Source organism: Onychomys torridus, chromosome 12 (assembly GCF_903995425.1).
Source record: "Onychomys torridus chromosome 12, mOncTor1.1, whole genome shotgun sequence".
Classification (NCBI taxonomy): Eukaryota; Metazoa; Chordata; class Mammalia; order Rodentia; family Cricetidae; genus Onychomys; species Onychomys torridus.
The window spans coordinates 24,623,642-24,641,093 of record NC_050454.1 but is presented as its reverse complement, the minus strand read 5'-3'; the positions used below and the strand labels follow the sequence as shown (position 1 = coordinate 24,641,093).

The 17,452-nt window shown below is 38.7% G+C and overlaps 1 protein-coding gene across 1 annotated transcript; it reads right to left on the bottom strand.

The window, feature by feature from the left end:
- Positions 1-4,454: 4,454 nt before the first annotated feature.
- On the bottom strand, positions 4,455-14,598 carry LOC118594281 (cell surface glycoprotein CD200 receptor 2-like). The gene is made up of 5 exons (XM_036204116.1): positions 14,470-14,598; positions 11,604-11,676; positions 7,947-8,264; positions 7,590-7,838; positions 4,455-4,576 (listed from the first exon to the last, which is right to left on the bottom strand). The coding sequence occupies exons 1-5, from the start codon at positions 14,596-14,598 to the stop codon at positions 4,455-4,457; spliced, it is 891 nt and encodes a 296-aa protein (XP_036060009.1).
- Positions 14,599-17,452: the final 2,854 nt, after the last annotated feature.

The following is a 17,452-nucleotide window of genomic DNA, read 5'->3' as shown; positions in this document are numbered from 1 at the left end:
TAATTTTTTTAAGATGCACAAGTTTCAAAGACTAAAACTATAAATTTAAGCAAAATTAAAAATTAAAAAAAATACATCCCCCAGCACCAACCTGTTATCCAACCACCATGAATGTGAATCAAGGAACCAACACGCATAAAATTCCTAACTGTGCAGGGGCTTCAGCTTGGCTTGGCCCTTGCTGCTGACTGCCATCAGTCCATCTGTATGGACCATTCATCTGTATGGACCATTCATCTGTATGGACCATTCATCTGTATGGACCATTCATCTGTATGGACCATTCATCTGTATGGACCATTTGGCTTTAATGCCTCCCTGGTCTGCGCCTTGTTTATACAGCTTGACTCAATTCTCAGGAAGCTAAACTCTGCACCTACAACTTGACTCTGCAACAGTAAGAGCAGCATCTCTGACAGGCTTTTGGTGGTTAGTTATTGGATCCTTCCTCTCTCTGGAGACACTTCTAGAATCCCTATCAGTTTGTTTGTGCTTCTCAACTAGGACTCTTTGGAACATCTTAAAGTCGGCTGCAGCTTTTTTTATCCCTTTGTAGGCATTCTGTAACCTACATGGGTAGATAATAGATAATGGTGATAGATGATAGATAGATAGATAGATAGATAGATAGATAGATAGATAGACAGACAAACAGACAGATAGATAGATAGATAGATAGATAATAGAAAGATAGATGATAGATGCACACATAACATAAATATATAAATACATAGATATATTTCTGTGTGATATGTAAAATATGATATGACCATGAATATTAATAGTTAAGATTGGAACAAAAGAAATTAGGTTGCCTCAGTCAACTATCATAGGTTGCCTTAGTCAGACTTGGTACTATCTAACAAATTGCTATCAATGGAACAGCGTACTTTATGAATTTATTGTTATTTAGTAAATTCTGATATTGTGAAAAGACATAAACATCATCTAGTTTCTGACATGGGAGCATCACAATATATAAACATTCATGGGCATGTACTCATGCATACCTATATGTGTGTATATATGCATGTGTGGTCAAAAAAGGAAACTTTTTCACATCTGTGTAGAGATAGGAAGATGAGGAGGTTGGACAAGGCAGCTGTGTAAACTTTTAGCTTTCAGCTAACACCAGATCGAAAACTGTGGCAGTGAGTTGAATTGAGCAGCCACATCTGATTTTCTGACTAGTGATGAGTGCAGTCTATTTCAATTCCTTTCTCTCCATATTCAGATCCTTCTTAGGGATCATGCAGTATTTATTCTCCCCAGTCCCTCAACACAGGCATGTCCTCAAATATCTAGAGATCGTCTAACTACTGGATCATCTTTTCACATCCTCAGATTTCAAGCACTTTCCAAATTCTTCTAAAATTATCCTGAAGATGACTCTGACCCACGATTTCACTCTCCTAAAACTGTGATTTCATAATCTTTAAGGGAAGTACAAAAATGATCTAGAACGTGAGTGATGAGTAGGACACAATGAATTTCTATCATAGTAAACTTGCCAATTGACGAACTAAGTATTGTTTCAATTAGAATTAAACTCAGCTACATGAAAAGTAAAACTTCAAATACACTGTTGTGAAAAACATAGTTTATTCTCTATCACACAAGACAACAAATGGATGGTTGAGAGCTGGATGGGGTAAATCAATGGTCATCAGGCCAAAGTCGTTCCATAGTTCTATTTATCCACTTCAATTAGTAGCTTCCATCCTCAGCATTATCCATAATAAAGTAGCTCTGGGACCTCCAGGCATCACACCAGTACTGCAATTCCACAGATAACTTGGAAAGCAAAAGAAAATCTTTTATTTTCTTAAAAGGTTGTCCTGAAAACATCACACATCTCATTTGACAGGGCTAATGGTCAGGCTCAGATACAAGGGAAACTGAAAGAGACTATTAGCTATGTCTGTCCTGACAAAATGAGAGGTATCTTAGTGAGCAATGTGAGTTACTTATAAAATTGGAGTTAGGTTATGGAGCAATGTATGAGTTACTTAACACTCAAATGTGCTACCTGATAAGCAACCACATGAACTCTGTGGTAATGACTGTTCATTTGTCTAGGATCAGCACAGGCTCATGTCTCATGATCTTGATTGAACTTGTTCAGGGTCTAATGGAAAGTTGACTCCTGGATCCTCAAACAGGTTTCAAGAGAGAGATGAAAGTCTTGACTGACATGGATCAGCTGTGTTCTGTTCTCATCCTCCAGCAGGCTAGGCCTTCCATCTTCCCAAGGAATGAAAAGTAGAAGCACTTAGGACCTATTGAGACCCAAACTCAAAACTAACAATCTGTCATTTATGTAACTTGTTATTGGCTAGAGAAAATTACTTGGAATGAATAAAGAGTGCCCATGAACTCTCTATGGAGAGAACTTTAAGATCTATTGAAAACAAGACTAGAGGTAGGATGAAGATTTAATCATGAAGAGAACTGTCTATCACAAGTAAAACAGGGAAGATAGACAATGAACCAAGCTCCTTGCAATCTCTGCCCCAGTATTTCCCAGTCTGTTACAGTATTATAATGCTAGATCACTTCCCTCTTTATGTCTTGACTTAAACATGAAGACATTGTAGTAAAATAGGAGATAAAAAGAGCTAATACCTTACATGTGTTTGAGTGACAATTATGAATAGATTACTGCTTGACACATGGTGATTTCCTACGATTAAAGTAGATGATAATCTTGATACTAGCACTCTTCCTTCTCTTTATTGTGTGCAGAGATTTGCTAAGTGTGCACCAAGCCTCTTTCTTTCTCTTCAAGTTAACCACCTACACTATGTAGGCTTCCTACAAGTTAGTGTGGTCATATGACTGAGTACTGGTCATGGCATCTGAGCAGGTGTGCTTACTACTCCAGAACTGACTCATAAAATATACAATCTTTCCCTCTCCCTGGTCACCTGCTGAATAGAAACTACTCAGAGAACAGAGTTGTAGAATAAAACAGTAGTTTAGAGAAATGCCCATTCATCTGTAGTGGGTAACTATTTGAGCCACGCCCTGAAGCACCACCCCAAGTGAGGCAGCTGTAGCTGTTACACCTGCCTAGGACCTTGAGGAACAAGCCTCTGGTGTATGGCCACGGGGGACCCTTAAGACCTGGGATACATGTATGCTGGCCTCTCTTGGCTACCTCATGGTTCTGGATGCTGAGATCTTGGACCAAGCCGTTCAGCATGGAACATAGCTCAGCTTTCTGGGACCCTACAATAAATCTCCCAGGGTTGTGCACTTATTTTCTCCATAGATTTTTTACTAAAAATAAAAGTAATAGCCTAGATCACTTGATACTTTACCCAAGAAATATTTTTTTAACTAAGAATATATATTTTGATTATAGGATTACTGTCTGTATCAAGTGAGGACAAGGTCTTAGTTTACAGTTACTAAGGTTCACCTGTGTCTTATCCTTATCTTGCTGATCCATCTCAACCGCTGTGAGTCACCATGCAGACAGCAAAGGAGCTCTAAACTGGGGCTCTAAACAGTAAGGGGATTTTCAGCGTTACCTCCATGACACTGGCAATGCCTTCTCTGGATTCAACTTTAAACCTCTACTAAAGCACAGAGATACTGTTAAAAAAATGGTTCCTAGTCATGTATTCAATGTTTAATATAAAAGGCAACTGCCCAGCTATTTGCTAGCAAGCAAGCAAGGAAAGAAGGCCAGCTAGTGGCTGACTTGAAGGTGTTGCTCTCATGGCATCTGAAACTGCAACACTTAGGATCATGTAAAATGAACCAACAAAGAGGAAGTAGATGGAAGCCCTTCCAGGAAGACTTGGGTGGAAGAAATGCACCCAGCAGTGTTGTTCACCTTTTGCAAAGCTGTCTTCTTCTTTGGCGTGAGAAGCAGGGACGGGAGAGAGCATGTGGTCATTGATAGCACGTGTGGTGGTGAGCACCAAGCTTTTGCCTGTACATTCATGCTGCATGACTGCCAGCTGTCACAGGTCTTCTAGCAAACATGGAGACATTAGGAACAGGTAGGCTGGGTGTCAACTAGAAAGTGACTGCAATTAGCTGTTTTCTTGTATTGTGTCACCAGACTAATAGGCTTCAGAAATCTAGATTTTCATTTTCTAGAAATAAACAAAAACAACAAAAAATATGATTAAGCAGGAATGAACAGAAACCCCCAGAAGTCAAGTAACTTGTAAATAAACTCATAAAGCTCCAGCAACTTCATTTCTACCACTGATTCCTGAAAGAGAGGGCCGGCTAAGTCCCTGCTCAGTCAGATCTGCAGCAAGGCAGACCTGTTGTCAGAGCTGTGGGCTCCATTGTTTAAAACAGCCAGATGCTGAAGAAGGGTTGAGGGAACAACCTTGATGGGGCCATATAACATACTTTCCCAGTCCACTGTGAGCTCAAACTCATGGCAATGTTTTCTTTCTAATGAGTCTTAACATTTCAGTTTTCTGTTCCTACCTGAAGTAATTTCTCTTCTGGAAGAAGACAAATCCCACGATGAACAAAATGATTCCCCAAAGGGAAAGTTTCACATAGAGAATGGTCAGCAAGGAATGCAGTGACATGCTGGTGACACCTTTAATATGGGCAAGGGTAAAAAATCAGGTCAGGTCAATAATAGTTCCAATCCAGAAAGTAGAGGAAACAGCTTTAGAATCACTTAGAGCATTCCTAAACTTTTAGAGATGTCAAAATCAGAAAACCTTACCAATTATAATTCAAATACCACTCATATATCATTATTTCTGAATGAAGTTTAGAAATCAAGTCCAGTTTTTATGCTTGACAGTAACTAACAAATGTAAAAGGGAGTAAATAAACACTAACTATTGTTAATGCTTCCCAGTTATATAAGGAAAGGTTTCTGTGCAAACTTTATTATTATGAAACTATAATTGCATCATTTCCATCCATTCCTCTTTCTTCCTCCAACCTCGTCCATTTGTCCCCACCTCCCAATGTTCCCTTTCAAATTCCTAACCTCTTCTAAATTATTATTGTTGCATATTTATATTTAATGTGTAAATACAGTCTGCTGAGTCCATTCAGTGTTGCTTGTGTGTATATAGTTTCAGGACTGACCACTTGGTATTAGATAACAGATTAGGGAGTCATTCCTGATGGAAGACTACTTCCCCCCTCTCAGTGCCTTTTAGTTGACTATAGTTCTTTGTCTAAGGGTGAGGCCTCATGAGAGTCCCCCTTCTATGTCTGCAGATCTACTGCTGGTTTATTTGTTCAGGTTTTGTTTAGACAGCCATATAATAGAAGTTTCATGGCTGAAGCTTCCCAGTCATTTTTCAGGAGACACAATATTATATTCCTGGTTCTATGGCTCTTCTAATGTTTCTGCCTCCTCTTCTACAATGCTCCCTGAACATTAGGTGTAGGAATTGTGTTGTAGATGTATCCATGGGGGCTGGACATCATATGATCAGTGTTCTCTGCATTTTGACCATTTGTGGAGTTCTATAATGATTTCTGTCTGTTACATAAAGAAGCTGCTTCTTTGGTAAGAGTTAAGAACCACACTTATTGGTGGACATAAGGGTATTTAGAATTTAGATAGGTATTTTGCTTATTTAGTTAAGGGCTGTAGTAGGTTCATCTCTAAGATCAATGTCCTCACTAACCTTGAGTAGTTGGCTAGGGTTCCAATACCAGGCATGATTTTTCTTCTGTTGAGTGGGACCTTGAATATAATTGGACAGCTATTGGTTGCTGCCCAGATATGAATGCCATTATTGAATCTTAGGGACCAGCCTTGCTGGTATTGTTGTGGTTCATAAGCTTCATAATTAGGTGGTACTACCAGTTGCTTCCCTATTGCGGTAGCTTTCACACCTTTGGTGACTACGAAAGTTAATCCTCAGGGAGGAGGTTTTCAGGTCAAATCCAGCTTAGATCCTCTGAGTCCTCTGTGTGAAGTGCATCCCATGAAAATCTTAGTCTTTTGAAAGGTATTATTTTTTTATTTAAAAAATTTCTTGGAGAATTTCATACAATGTATTTGATCATGTTTACCTACAACTCCTCTTCCTTACTCCTACCAGATCCACACCCCACTTTGTTATCCCATTAACTTGGTGTCTTTTTTTTTTTTTTTTTGATAACTCACTGATATTGTTTTGTTGTCAGGGTTGTTCTAAATGACTACACGACATCAAATAGTACTAAGTGAGGATGACAAACTCTAAATATATGAAGACTGCAAGGTTACTCAGAACTAGCTGTAGTTCCTGGGGAGATGGGATTAGGAAAGTGCCTAACTGACCTGCTAGATGAAAGATGTTAGGGGAGAAGAACATCTCAGGGGAAAGGAGCAACTTGAAAAGAAAATCTGAGAATGAAGTAACCTGAATCATGTTTGGAATTTTGAAAGGGACATGTGGAGGTCAGATCTATGATGACCAGAACTTAATTACAGGTGTTTATGTCAGGTGATGTGTCAGACTTAGGAAATGCAGAATTGAAAAACATTGTTCTTACTCTTGAGGAGCTTTTATACCAGGGGCAGAAAAGTAGCTATTTGAGGTACAATGAGAAATACAAAGCCCATATTGTGGCACATGCCTAAAACCCAGCACTGAAGAGGCAGAAGCAGGTGGATCTTTGTGAATTCGAGGCCTGTCTGGTCTACATGGTGAGTTCTTAGGACAGCCAGAACTATCTAAATAGACCCTATCTCAAAATACAAAAATAAATTAATTTAATTTAAAAAGAAATACATAGATGGTCTTTGTTCATCTTCTGGAACATAGCTCCTAGAAAAATTGTCACCATAATAAAAATATCTTTGGTATGCCAGTAAAATGACAGGTGTCTAGAAGACAGGTGTCATGGTGGAGACTATCAGCAAAAATACTAAACTGTGGTTAGAGAGTTGGGACTTGGAGCCAGACATTACCACCATTGCCACCACTGAACCGCTTATGAAGGAAGAGTGGCTAGAGATTGAGTTCATCACCAATGATCAATGATTAGCCATCATGACTATGTTACAAAATCTTATTAGCAATCGTAAACAATACTGCTTGAAAAGCATCTGTATGGGGAATTAGAAGAACAGAAATTCTTGAGATAACATGAAGCTCTATGCCCCTTCCTCCATTCTACCAAATCACTGAACCTGAAACACAGATTGTAGAAACATCCTGAATTTATAGTTAGTTTATACAAAGTGCAGGAAATAGATAACTGAAAAATTGTTACTAGTATCTGAAGTGGAACTATTGTCCTAGTTAGCTTTACTCTCTACTTGACACAGCTTAAAGCAACCCAAGAGACACCAATTGGGTGGCATCAATGCCTGGGCAGGTGAGATAGATAGGTAGGTATATGGATGAATGGATGGATGGAGAGAGAGAGAGAGAGAGAGAGAGAGAACAGTATGGGTTTGAGTAGCTATCATTCATCCATGGTTTCTGCTTCAAGGTTTTGCTTGAGTTGTCTTGACTTTCCTCTTTACTTCCTTAAGTGGCTTTTGGCCTCATTTGTCACAAACAGGATGAACTTCAAATATTTATCTTTCATGGAAGAATAAGTTAAATATCAGTTATTTCTTCTTTAAAGAAAAATCAGATACTCACCTTGATTCAGTTCTATGGACAGAATCTCGCTGCCATTTGAATGGGTGACCAAGCAGAACACAGCAGACACATTGCTCTTCTCCCACTGCCATGTGCTCCTGACAGTCACGGTGCCATTGCTGTGTGATTCGTTCATAGTTTTACATTCCCCATCTGGAGTCCAAAAGATCTGAGCAGCTGGCTTACCTGCAGTCACCTCACAAACTGCAGTTCTGCTTTTCCCTGGAAACAGGGTTACTGCAGGTGGGACTGTGGAGATCGAAGGGGAAAAAAATTCAGTTGTGTCACAAATAACCCAAGGATTCATTTCTATCTAAAATCCAGTGAAATACAGCAGTAGGTAAACTTGTTGCCTACCTAGCACTTGGAGGTCCCATCTTGCATAGAAATTCCCATCAGATGTTGTTATCTGACATGAATAATGCCTATCATGATCGAGGGCCACTGCATTGATCTGAAGATGAGGATTCTGGTCAGGTGTGAAGACCCAGACGATTCTCCTGTCCACACAGCTGGTTTCATTGATCTCCTTGGTTTTTACTTTGAAGGATACTATGCAGGGAGGCTGGCCTCTAAGGGTTATTACCCATGTTATTAGTACTGCTTTTGTTGGTGGAACAGAGGGGCAAGCAAACAGAGCCTTTGTACCCATCTGTACAGGCACTGTAATATTAACTGCATACAGAGACAGAGACAGATACAGAAAGGGCATTAATATTGGACTTGGTATGTTTGATTTACCTATAGAAGATTACATAATGTTGTATTAGTTGAGTGTCTTTTGTTCTGGCAATTGTACCCTAAAAACTGTGTAATTAATAAATTACAATTCACAAAAAAATGCATTATTTTTAAACAAATTCAAATACTAACCACTTGTATCCTCTCATATACATTTTGGTGAATCAGTGTGTATTGTAAGGCATTTGAAGTTAACATAACAGTTTTGCTCTCTAGAGACAGACACTTGCTTCTCAGTCTTTGAGCTAAGATCAAGTAAGCCAGACATAAAAGCACAATAAAATTACATTAAATTATAAAAATAATGTTCTAAGTCTAATTTTTTGATGGTAGACAGTATTGGTGTCATCATACATTCATGCTCCTCAGAAAACAAAATGGAATAATTAATCATGTGATTGTCTCCTCTTAAGTTTTTATAAGTAGCAAAATAATTAGCAAGTCTCCTCCTAAGGATTGAGATAAGCATTTTAATGACACTGTCATTAAAAGTAACTCATAGCATTTACATTGAACTAGTTAGAAAGTTTTCTTTTTATTTATAGACTACAAACAAGTGAAATTTATAACATTATATAACTTTCCCAGCCTGACCATCTCATGAAAAAAATAAAAATAATAATCAGTAGAAACAGAATATGCTTAGAAATATTTGCTTCCATGGAAAAAGTGTAATATTTGTTTGCCTTTCCTGGAACTCACTCTGTAGCCCAGGCAGGCCTCAAACTCACAGAGATTCTCCTGCCTCTGCCTCCCCGAGTGCTGGGATTTAAGTGTGCGCCACCACCGCCTGATGAAAAAGTGTGGTGAGATTTGTAATCTAAGAAATAAGCTTGCCTGAAGATCAGAGGACAGAGCCAGCCACAGAGTTAAAAACAGCTCGGGCAGTGCTGGCACACATCTTTAACCCCAGTATTCAGGAAGCACACACACCATCAATCCCAGCACTAGGACTGAGATAGGAAGTGAAATGGCTGGGCAGAGAAAGGAATATAAGGCATGAGGAGACAGGAACTAGAGGCCCTTTTGGCTTAGGACTCAGGAGCAGTGAGTCTGAGGATTCTTGGAAACAGGATCGGCTGAGGAGTTGGTAGGGTGAGAAGTGGCTGTGGCTTGTTTCCTCTGATCTTTCAGCATTTACCCCAATATCAGGCTCTGGGATTTTATTATAAGACCATTTAGGATTTGTGCAATAAAAAGGTATGAATGCTTTAAAAACATGAAAAATTTATAAATTTACTGAAAATAAGCAAAATTATCAAATATAATACGTTTATACGTTTTCCTTCCTTCCTATTAGAAAAGTACACATTCACAGACAGCTCTGAAAGGAGGATAATGGGCGCTGGTGGCCGCGCTCGTTACCTCGTGGAAAGGTAACGGTTAGTTAGTTTTCCGAGCTTTATTAGGAGGGAAAGGAGAAGAGAAGAAAGAGGAAAGCCAGGCCTGGAGAGAGAAAGATGGTGTGGGGGGCAGGAGCAGAGCAAAGAGAGAGCAGAGAGCCGAGAGAGAGAGGGAGGGGTCTGCATCCGGCTTTTAAGGCACATATTAGTTTCTAGTGCACACTGATGATGTAAGATGCAAGACCCTGAACTGTCCATAGCTGGAGTGGGGGCAGAATCCTAACAAGCTCAGCTATAAGTTTTGCCCATAGATTTTGTTTCTGCATTCTATGAGAATTAAATACACAAGTTGACAATTGTGCTCATCTGTAGAAAGTTTAACTTAAACCCCAGCATCTGCAATATTTTCCTTCTTAGAATCTTTTTTTTTTTTTTTTTTTTTTTTTTTGGTTTTTTGAGACAGGGTTTCTCTGTGTAGCTTTGTGCCTTTCCTGGAACTCACTCTGCAGCCCAGGCTGGCCTCAAACTCACAGAGATCCACCTGGCTCTGCCTCCCGAGTGCTGGGATTAAAGGCGTGAGCCACCACCGCCCGGCCCCCTACTTAGAATCTTACGCAATCCATACATTGGCAAAAGGTACCATGACTGATAAGAGTCTACTGAAGGATGTTTTATTCAGTCAAAACATCTGTTCCAACTCACCTGTGACAAATGTGGGTGCCAGGACGACCTCACTTTAACATAATCAGAAACAGTTATATGAAGGAGAAATTTATTGTATGAATGAGTCTTGGCTTTGCTAAAATCTCTCCCCTTTCTTGTTATTGAGTCACTTACCTCCTCTAGGCACACAAGCAAGCCTCACATTTTATGGCCAAATAAAGGACATGTAACAAGATAACAAAAAAGGGGGGACTTTAAATCCATTGGGGTGATTTGAATGGGAATGGCCCCCATAGGCTCATGTATCTGGATGCTAAATCACAAGAGAGTGGAACTGTTGGAAAAGATTAGAAGGATTAGGAGGTGTGGTTTTGTTAGAGTGGGTGTGGCCTTGTTGGAGGAAATGTGTCATCAGGACACATTTGAAGTTTCAAAATCCCTTGCCAGGCCCAATCTATCTATCTATCTATCTATCTATCTATCTATCTATCTATCTATCTATCTCTATCTCTATCTCTGCCTATGGATCAGGATGTATCTGTATCATGAGTGCCACCATGGCCCCACTCTGATGATATTGGACTAAACTTCAGAAACTGTAAGCAAGTCATCAATTAAACGCTTTCTTTTATAAGCATTGCCTTGGTATTGGTGAAATTATTAAGGCCACTCCACATAGTTAAAAGGGAGGTTTATTTTGTGGGGTAACTTACAAGTGAAGGGATAGGTAACAGGGTCTGGGAAAGGTGTAGCGCAGTCCAGCAGTATTCTCTGGAGAACTCTGCTCAGTCAACCTCCAACATCCAGGGTCCAGGAACCAAGAGAGCCAGTGCATCTGGATCTCGGGTCTTCAGGGTCCTCTCTTGGCCCCGCCTTGTAGGCGTGACAGTTACGGAAGCCTCAATGGGGGTTGGAACTTCCAGATCAAAGATGGAATAGCTAAGCACTATCCCTTGGTCATGGTGTCTCTTCACAGAAACAGAACAGTAACTAAGATACCCACGGTCTTCCCATCACTGCAAGTTTACAAAGGCTTAGAGGAAAATAAGGATGCAAATTGTTTGGGAAACAACTAGCAGTCACTTACTCAGGACCTGTCACAACACAGCACTTAGACCTCTAGATACCCCTACTAAGAGAAAGGCTGGAATACTACACCAAGGGTACCAGGTACTTTTCTAACTAAAATCCACTCTCCATCAAACTACTAATGATGGCCACTACATAAGGAAGAATATTACCCTGAGAGAAACGTGGGCCCTCATACTCATCATCCCATGGCTCCGGCACTGGATAAAGTCATTGGTCCTGATGCTGTCTCTTAATTGAACAACTTGAATCTGGAAAATATTTAAAGAAGAGAAAATCTATTTTATATGTTCATATAGAGTAAAAACCTTCTTGCTCAACAAAGTCTTATTCAATACGATAGATCACCATTAACCTTGACTAAAATTACTCACCAAAAAGCACTATAGAACATCAGATGTTATGACATCTGGGGATGAAAATATATAAATATCTTGAAATTCACATTTAAGAGGTATTAATTAATAGTCTCCCATTTATAAGACAACTCATTTGACCAACAGTATTTTTCAAGGGGACCCTTCCCTTTCTTCATGACCTAATCATGTCCCCCAACACAGCTTAAGTCAGTGTGTATGTCCTCATCCAAGATGATCTGATAAACTTTCTCAATATACCTCAATCTAACTAATTTTTTTGATCATATGGTAGGCATCTTACCTAGACAATATAGAGCTTTTTTCAGTGAATTTAGAATCAGAATTTAAAATGATTTTCCATTAACTTCCTTCCTCATTGATTTTCCTATTTTGCAACAGGAGGACAAAAAGAAAAAATAAAACAGAACTGCAAAGAAGAATTGAAAAGAGAATTCATGTCTACTTTGACTTCTAGTTCCATAGCTCTAGATTCCCTTTGGCAATTACATCTCTTGGATTCTGTAGAATACTTAACAATCAGAATAATCTATGCATTATGTGGTTAACTTAGGTTTTGTTGATCTTTGCAGTTACAGCATACGTATTCTCTATTCTAGGAAAACAATGAGGTCATGGCCTCTGCTACTTTAGTGGACATAGAACTCTACACCCTTTCTACTCTTGTTGGAAATTCTCTTTGAGAAATCATTCCTCTTCCTTTCTCAGATGTTTGAGTGTGATGGAAGATGAATTTCAAATTCTATGCTAACAGTAAACAAAAGATGGTGGCTAATTATATTAATTTTAAATAGAGAAAATTTGAAAAGAAGAAAAGATAAGGATAAAGATGGGCATTGTAGAAAGATACACCATCAGTTCTCCTTGAAGAACAAATCTCTTATACATACCTAACAACAGAGTTAAGAAGCAAACCTGTTACAAACTGCTGAAAGAAATAGGTAAACAACAATAGATACAAAATCAGGCAAGGCATAACTCAATGAAACAACTCTGTTATCAGGTCACTGTTATTTATGTGTCTGCAGATGACTTCCTATAATAGAATATATATTTTCTCCATATGGAGCTTTCATGAACATAAACTATATCCTGAGTCATAACACACATATTACAAATTTATGACTTACATTATGTGTATGAGTATATTGCTTTTATGTATCTTTGTGGACCACTTACATACCTGGTGCCCTCAGAAACCAGAAGACTTTAGATCCCCTGGACCTGGAGTAATAAATACTTTAAGGCACCATGTGCATATTGGGAATCAAACCCAAGTTCTCTGAAAGAGAAGCCCGTGCTGCAAACCACTGATCCATCTCTCCAGCCCAACATATTAACACATTTTAAAGAGTGAAGTCATACCATGACTATTCCTCAACTATAATGGAATTGGATTCCACAAGTAGTTTGGAGATGATGTCATATCATTTTAAAATAACAATTTAGCCAAATAAGAACTCTTAAAGAAAATTTTTAAGTAGTTTGAACTAAGTAGAAAAGAAATTATCAAAACTTGTAGAATACTAAAAAGCAGTGCTTAAAGAGAAGGTTTTAGCCTTGACTGCTTTTGTGAGAGAAGAAAAATTATCTAAAAATCAATCATTTAAACTCCAACTTTCAGAACCTAGAAAAAGAAGAACAAATCAAACACAAAATAAGCAGAAGAGAAATTTGAGTCAGAATCAGTGAACAGAGGAGAACAGAGAAAACCAGCAAACTAAAGCTGACTCTTTAAAGGGATCAGAAAAGCTGACCATCAACTAGCCAAACTAGTTAGGAAAATTAATCAAATAGCCAAACTAAGAGGAGGAAATCAGAAAATATGTGTTAATATCATTAAATAACAGAAACTGATGATCTCCCAAAGACACCAACAGCTCTACTTTCAAAATGGTTAACAGACAAGCCTGTATGGGTTCATCAATGGCCTTTAACAACAGAGAAACTCCAGGCTTTAGAAGAGCTGGTAGAAGAACAGTTAAATGCTCAGCATATTGAGGAATCTACCAGCCCTTGGAATTCTCCTGTATTTGTTATTAAAAAGAAATCTGGTAAATGGAGAATGGTAACAGACCTTAGAGCAATTAACAGTAATTCAGCCAATGGGCTCTCTACAATCTGGAATTCCTTTGCCTACTCTGTTACCTAAAGGATGGCCTCTCATAGTTATGGATTTAAAAGACTGCTTCTTGCAGTCACTTATAAAACAGTTCTAATGTAATAATACATAGTTTTCAAGTGCTCTAGGTATGTTAATCAAAGTTGATTATGTGCTGGGTCACAAAATAAATCTTTACATTTGGTTAGAGGCCAGCAAGATGGCTCAGCAGTAAAGATATATGCGACCAAGCCTGAGGACCTGAGTTTGAACCCTGGAACCCACATTTAAAAAAGAGAAAAATACCTACAGTTGTTGTGTGACACCCACACAAGTGCTATGGAATGGACACACACACACACACACACACACACACACACACAATTAAATACATACATATATACTTTTTAAAAATTAAAGGTTAAATTAATAGCATACAAAGGCCTGTCAGGCTTCCTTAATTGATTACTAATGATATACTGGATCTAAGATTTTTATCTTTTTATACGTTCTGAAGTAGTGGGAGATAAACTTGTGTTTTTGTATTGGGGGAAAAGTCAATTTACATTCACGTTGGTCAGTCTTCTTAGGAACTGCGGTTCTGCGGAAACAGAACTAAGACTAGAGTCCACCACCTCAGCCAGCAGGCTGGTCTGTCCACCGGGTAATCGTGTTTCATGGACTGTCGTCCCCATTGTGCTCCTTCCATTAATAACGTCCAATAGCTTTACTTTAATGCTGAAGACTCCATAACTAGGACACCAATCCATGAGCTGAACCGCTTCCAGGCCACCTTGTCCCTCTTTCCCTTCCAACAGAGGACTGTCCCTTCCTGCCTAAGTTCAGTGCCTCTCATTCTTGGAGATTTTTCTTCCTTTCTTTCTTTTCATTTTCTTTTTCTTTTTCTTTTTTAACATATTAACATGTCAACCTTAAAGATGGGATGAGCTAGAAGTCTAGTAAAACATTTCTTTTTAGGCCATCACTCATCTTCAAATTCATGTTAATGACAAATAGAATAATCTCTTTGGTAGAATATTTGTAGAAAACCTGCTTAGTAAATATAAATCAGCTTTAAAGTACCTGTAGAGTGTTAAAGTTGTCTTGATAGCCTGCAAAAATGTATATGCCTGTAATCCCAGAGGTCAGAAGGTTAAAGAAGAAAGATTATCATAGTTCAAAGTTAGCTGAAGAATGGTTTCATTTCCTAAAAACCTCAGAATGTCACACTTACCAGGCACCAGAACAGTGATGGCGATCACTAACCCCAAAGCCGGAGTCCTCCCAAAAACCTTCATCTGGAGTGGTTTCTAGTTAAACACAAGTCACCATGAATCTCCGGGTGGACGCAGTGAGCTGTCCCTCGATGTCAGCTGTGCTTGTTCTCACTCAGTTCACCAGATTTAAGGGTGACTTTTCTTCCTCGTTTTGCCTATCTTTATCTTTGTCTCCTTTCTACCAGCTGTTGGATGATTAAGTGTACACAGGAAATGAGGAAATGATGCTCGCTGAGTGATAAAGAAAGAAGCCAAAGCTTAACTCATTCATTCTCTCATGATATTCAAACATTAAGATATACTTTATGACAATTCCCCATTTAAAGCAATGTTTTTAAAAGGACAAATCATATACAGAAAAATGAGCAAATATTGTGTGTACAGCTGATGAATCTGTACATCTACATGAACTTTAACAAGCATTTGCAAACATTTCCAAACCAAGGTGCTGACATTTTGCTATTCCAAGTTCCCAACATGCTTTTCCTTGGTTTTCCTTTTCAAGAAGCAAACACAGCTCTAATATCTATCACCATTTGCTCATTGTATTGGTTACTGAGCTTCACATAATTGAAATGCTTTTCTGAGTTCATCCCTGCATGCTGGTTTGGACTTACCAAGGAATATATCATAATTCACTCATCAGCTTCTCTGTGAATTTGAATTGCTCTATTTGGTAACTAACATATATAAACAGTCTATGAGAATACTTGATTTGCACAAGCTTTTTGGTCTCTATAGTGCCCATTTTCTTAGCTACATACCTACAAATAAATGTGATGGATCATAGGATAGTGTGGCTTTAAAAAAATACTTTCTGTCATGGGATAATTTGCTTGTTTACCATTACTGTATATTTTAAAATTGTGTACCAATACCTGAGAAAGTGGCCTTATTTTTAAATGAAGTCATTTCATCTATAATTAGTGAAAATGAAACTATATAGGCTTGGCATAGGTTGGGCCCTAGTTCAGTGGAACTGGCATTTGAAAAGAAGAATGGGCATAACCATGCATACAGAGAAACGTTCATGTGAACACAAAGACAAAGACAGAGATGTGTTTTTTCTACAAGTTAAGAACCAACAAAGATTGTCATCAGGACTCAGAAGCTAGAAAGCAGGCAAAGACCAGATTCTTCCTTCCTGTATTAGAAATTTTAGAGTCCTGTGGCGATAAACCACAGCACAAAGGCACTTAGAGACAAAAGGCAGAACTTCACTTACAAGTCCAAGAAAGAGAAAGCTGCTATGCAGGGTCGGAAAGACATTGTGCCCAACAGCAGAGAAACAGCAAGCTGGATCTGTAGGGGATGGCTCATGCGTGAAAAGCAAGGGGTAGAGGTAGGGAGTAGGTCTCCGAGGTTGTTTAGTTTGAATAACCTCACAAGATCCTTGGCATGTTTGTCTTTATGATATTATTTTTCTCCTTTTATTAAAAATAGGTTCAGATAGGCAGTGGTGTCACATGCCTTTAATCCCAGCAGGTGAATCTCTGAGTTCCAGGCCAGACTGGTCTACAGAGAAAGTTCCAATATGGTGAGGGCTACACAGTGACACCCTGTCTTGTAAAACCAAAAATAAATAGATGATAGATGATTGATTGATTGATTGATTGATGATAGGTAGATAGATAGATGATAGATAATAAAGATTCTTTTCTCATACAGTATATCCTGAGTACATTTCTTTTTCTTCTACTCCTCCCAGTTCCTCCCCACCCCATCTAACATCCAGATCCATTCCCTTTCTGTCTCTCATGAGAAAAGAACACATTTATAACACTTAACAACAAAAAACAACAAAATAAAATACAATGAAACAAAAAATATCTCATTGAAGTTGGACAAGGTGAATCAAGAGAAGGAAGAGCCCCAAGAGAAGGCATAAGAATCAGAGACCTACTGGTTCACATATTCAGGATTCATATAAAAATACTAACCTGAAAGCTATCATATATAAACAGAAGACCTGGTGCAGACTCCTGTAGGCCTTGTGCTTGCTACTTCAGTCTCTGTAAGGTCATGTGAGCCTTGCCTAGCTAATTTAGAAGGCTTGTTCTCCAGGTGCTTTCATCCCTCTGGCTTTTACCTTCTAAAAGGCAGGGATCTCTGAGCACTGAGGGGAGGCATTTGATGGAGACATTCCATTTAGAGTTGTGTGTTCTAAAGTTTTTCTTTCTTTCTCTCTCTGTCTCTCTCTGTCTCTCTGTCTGTCTGTCTGTCTCTCTCTCTCTCTCTCTTTGTGTGTGTGTGTGTGTGTGTGTGTGTGTGT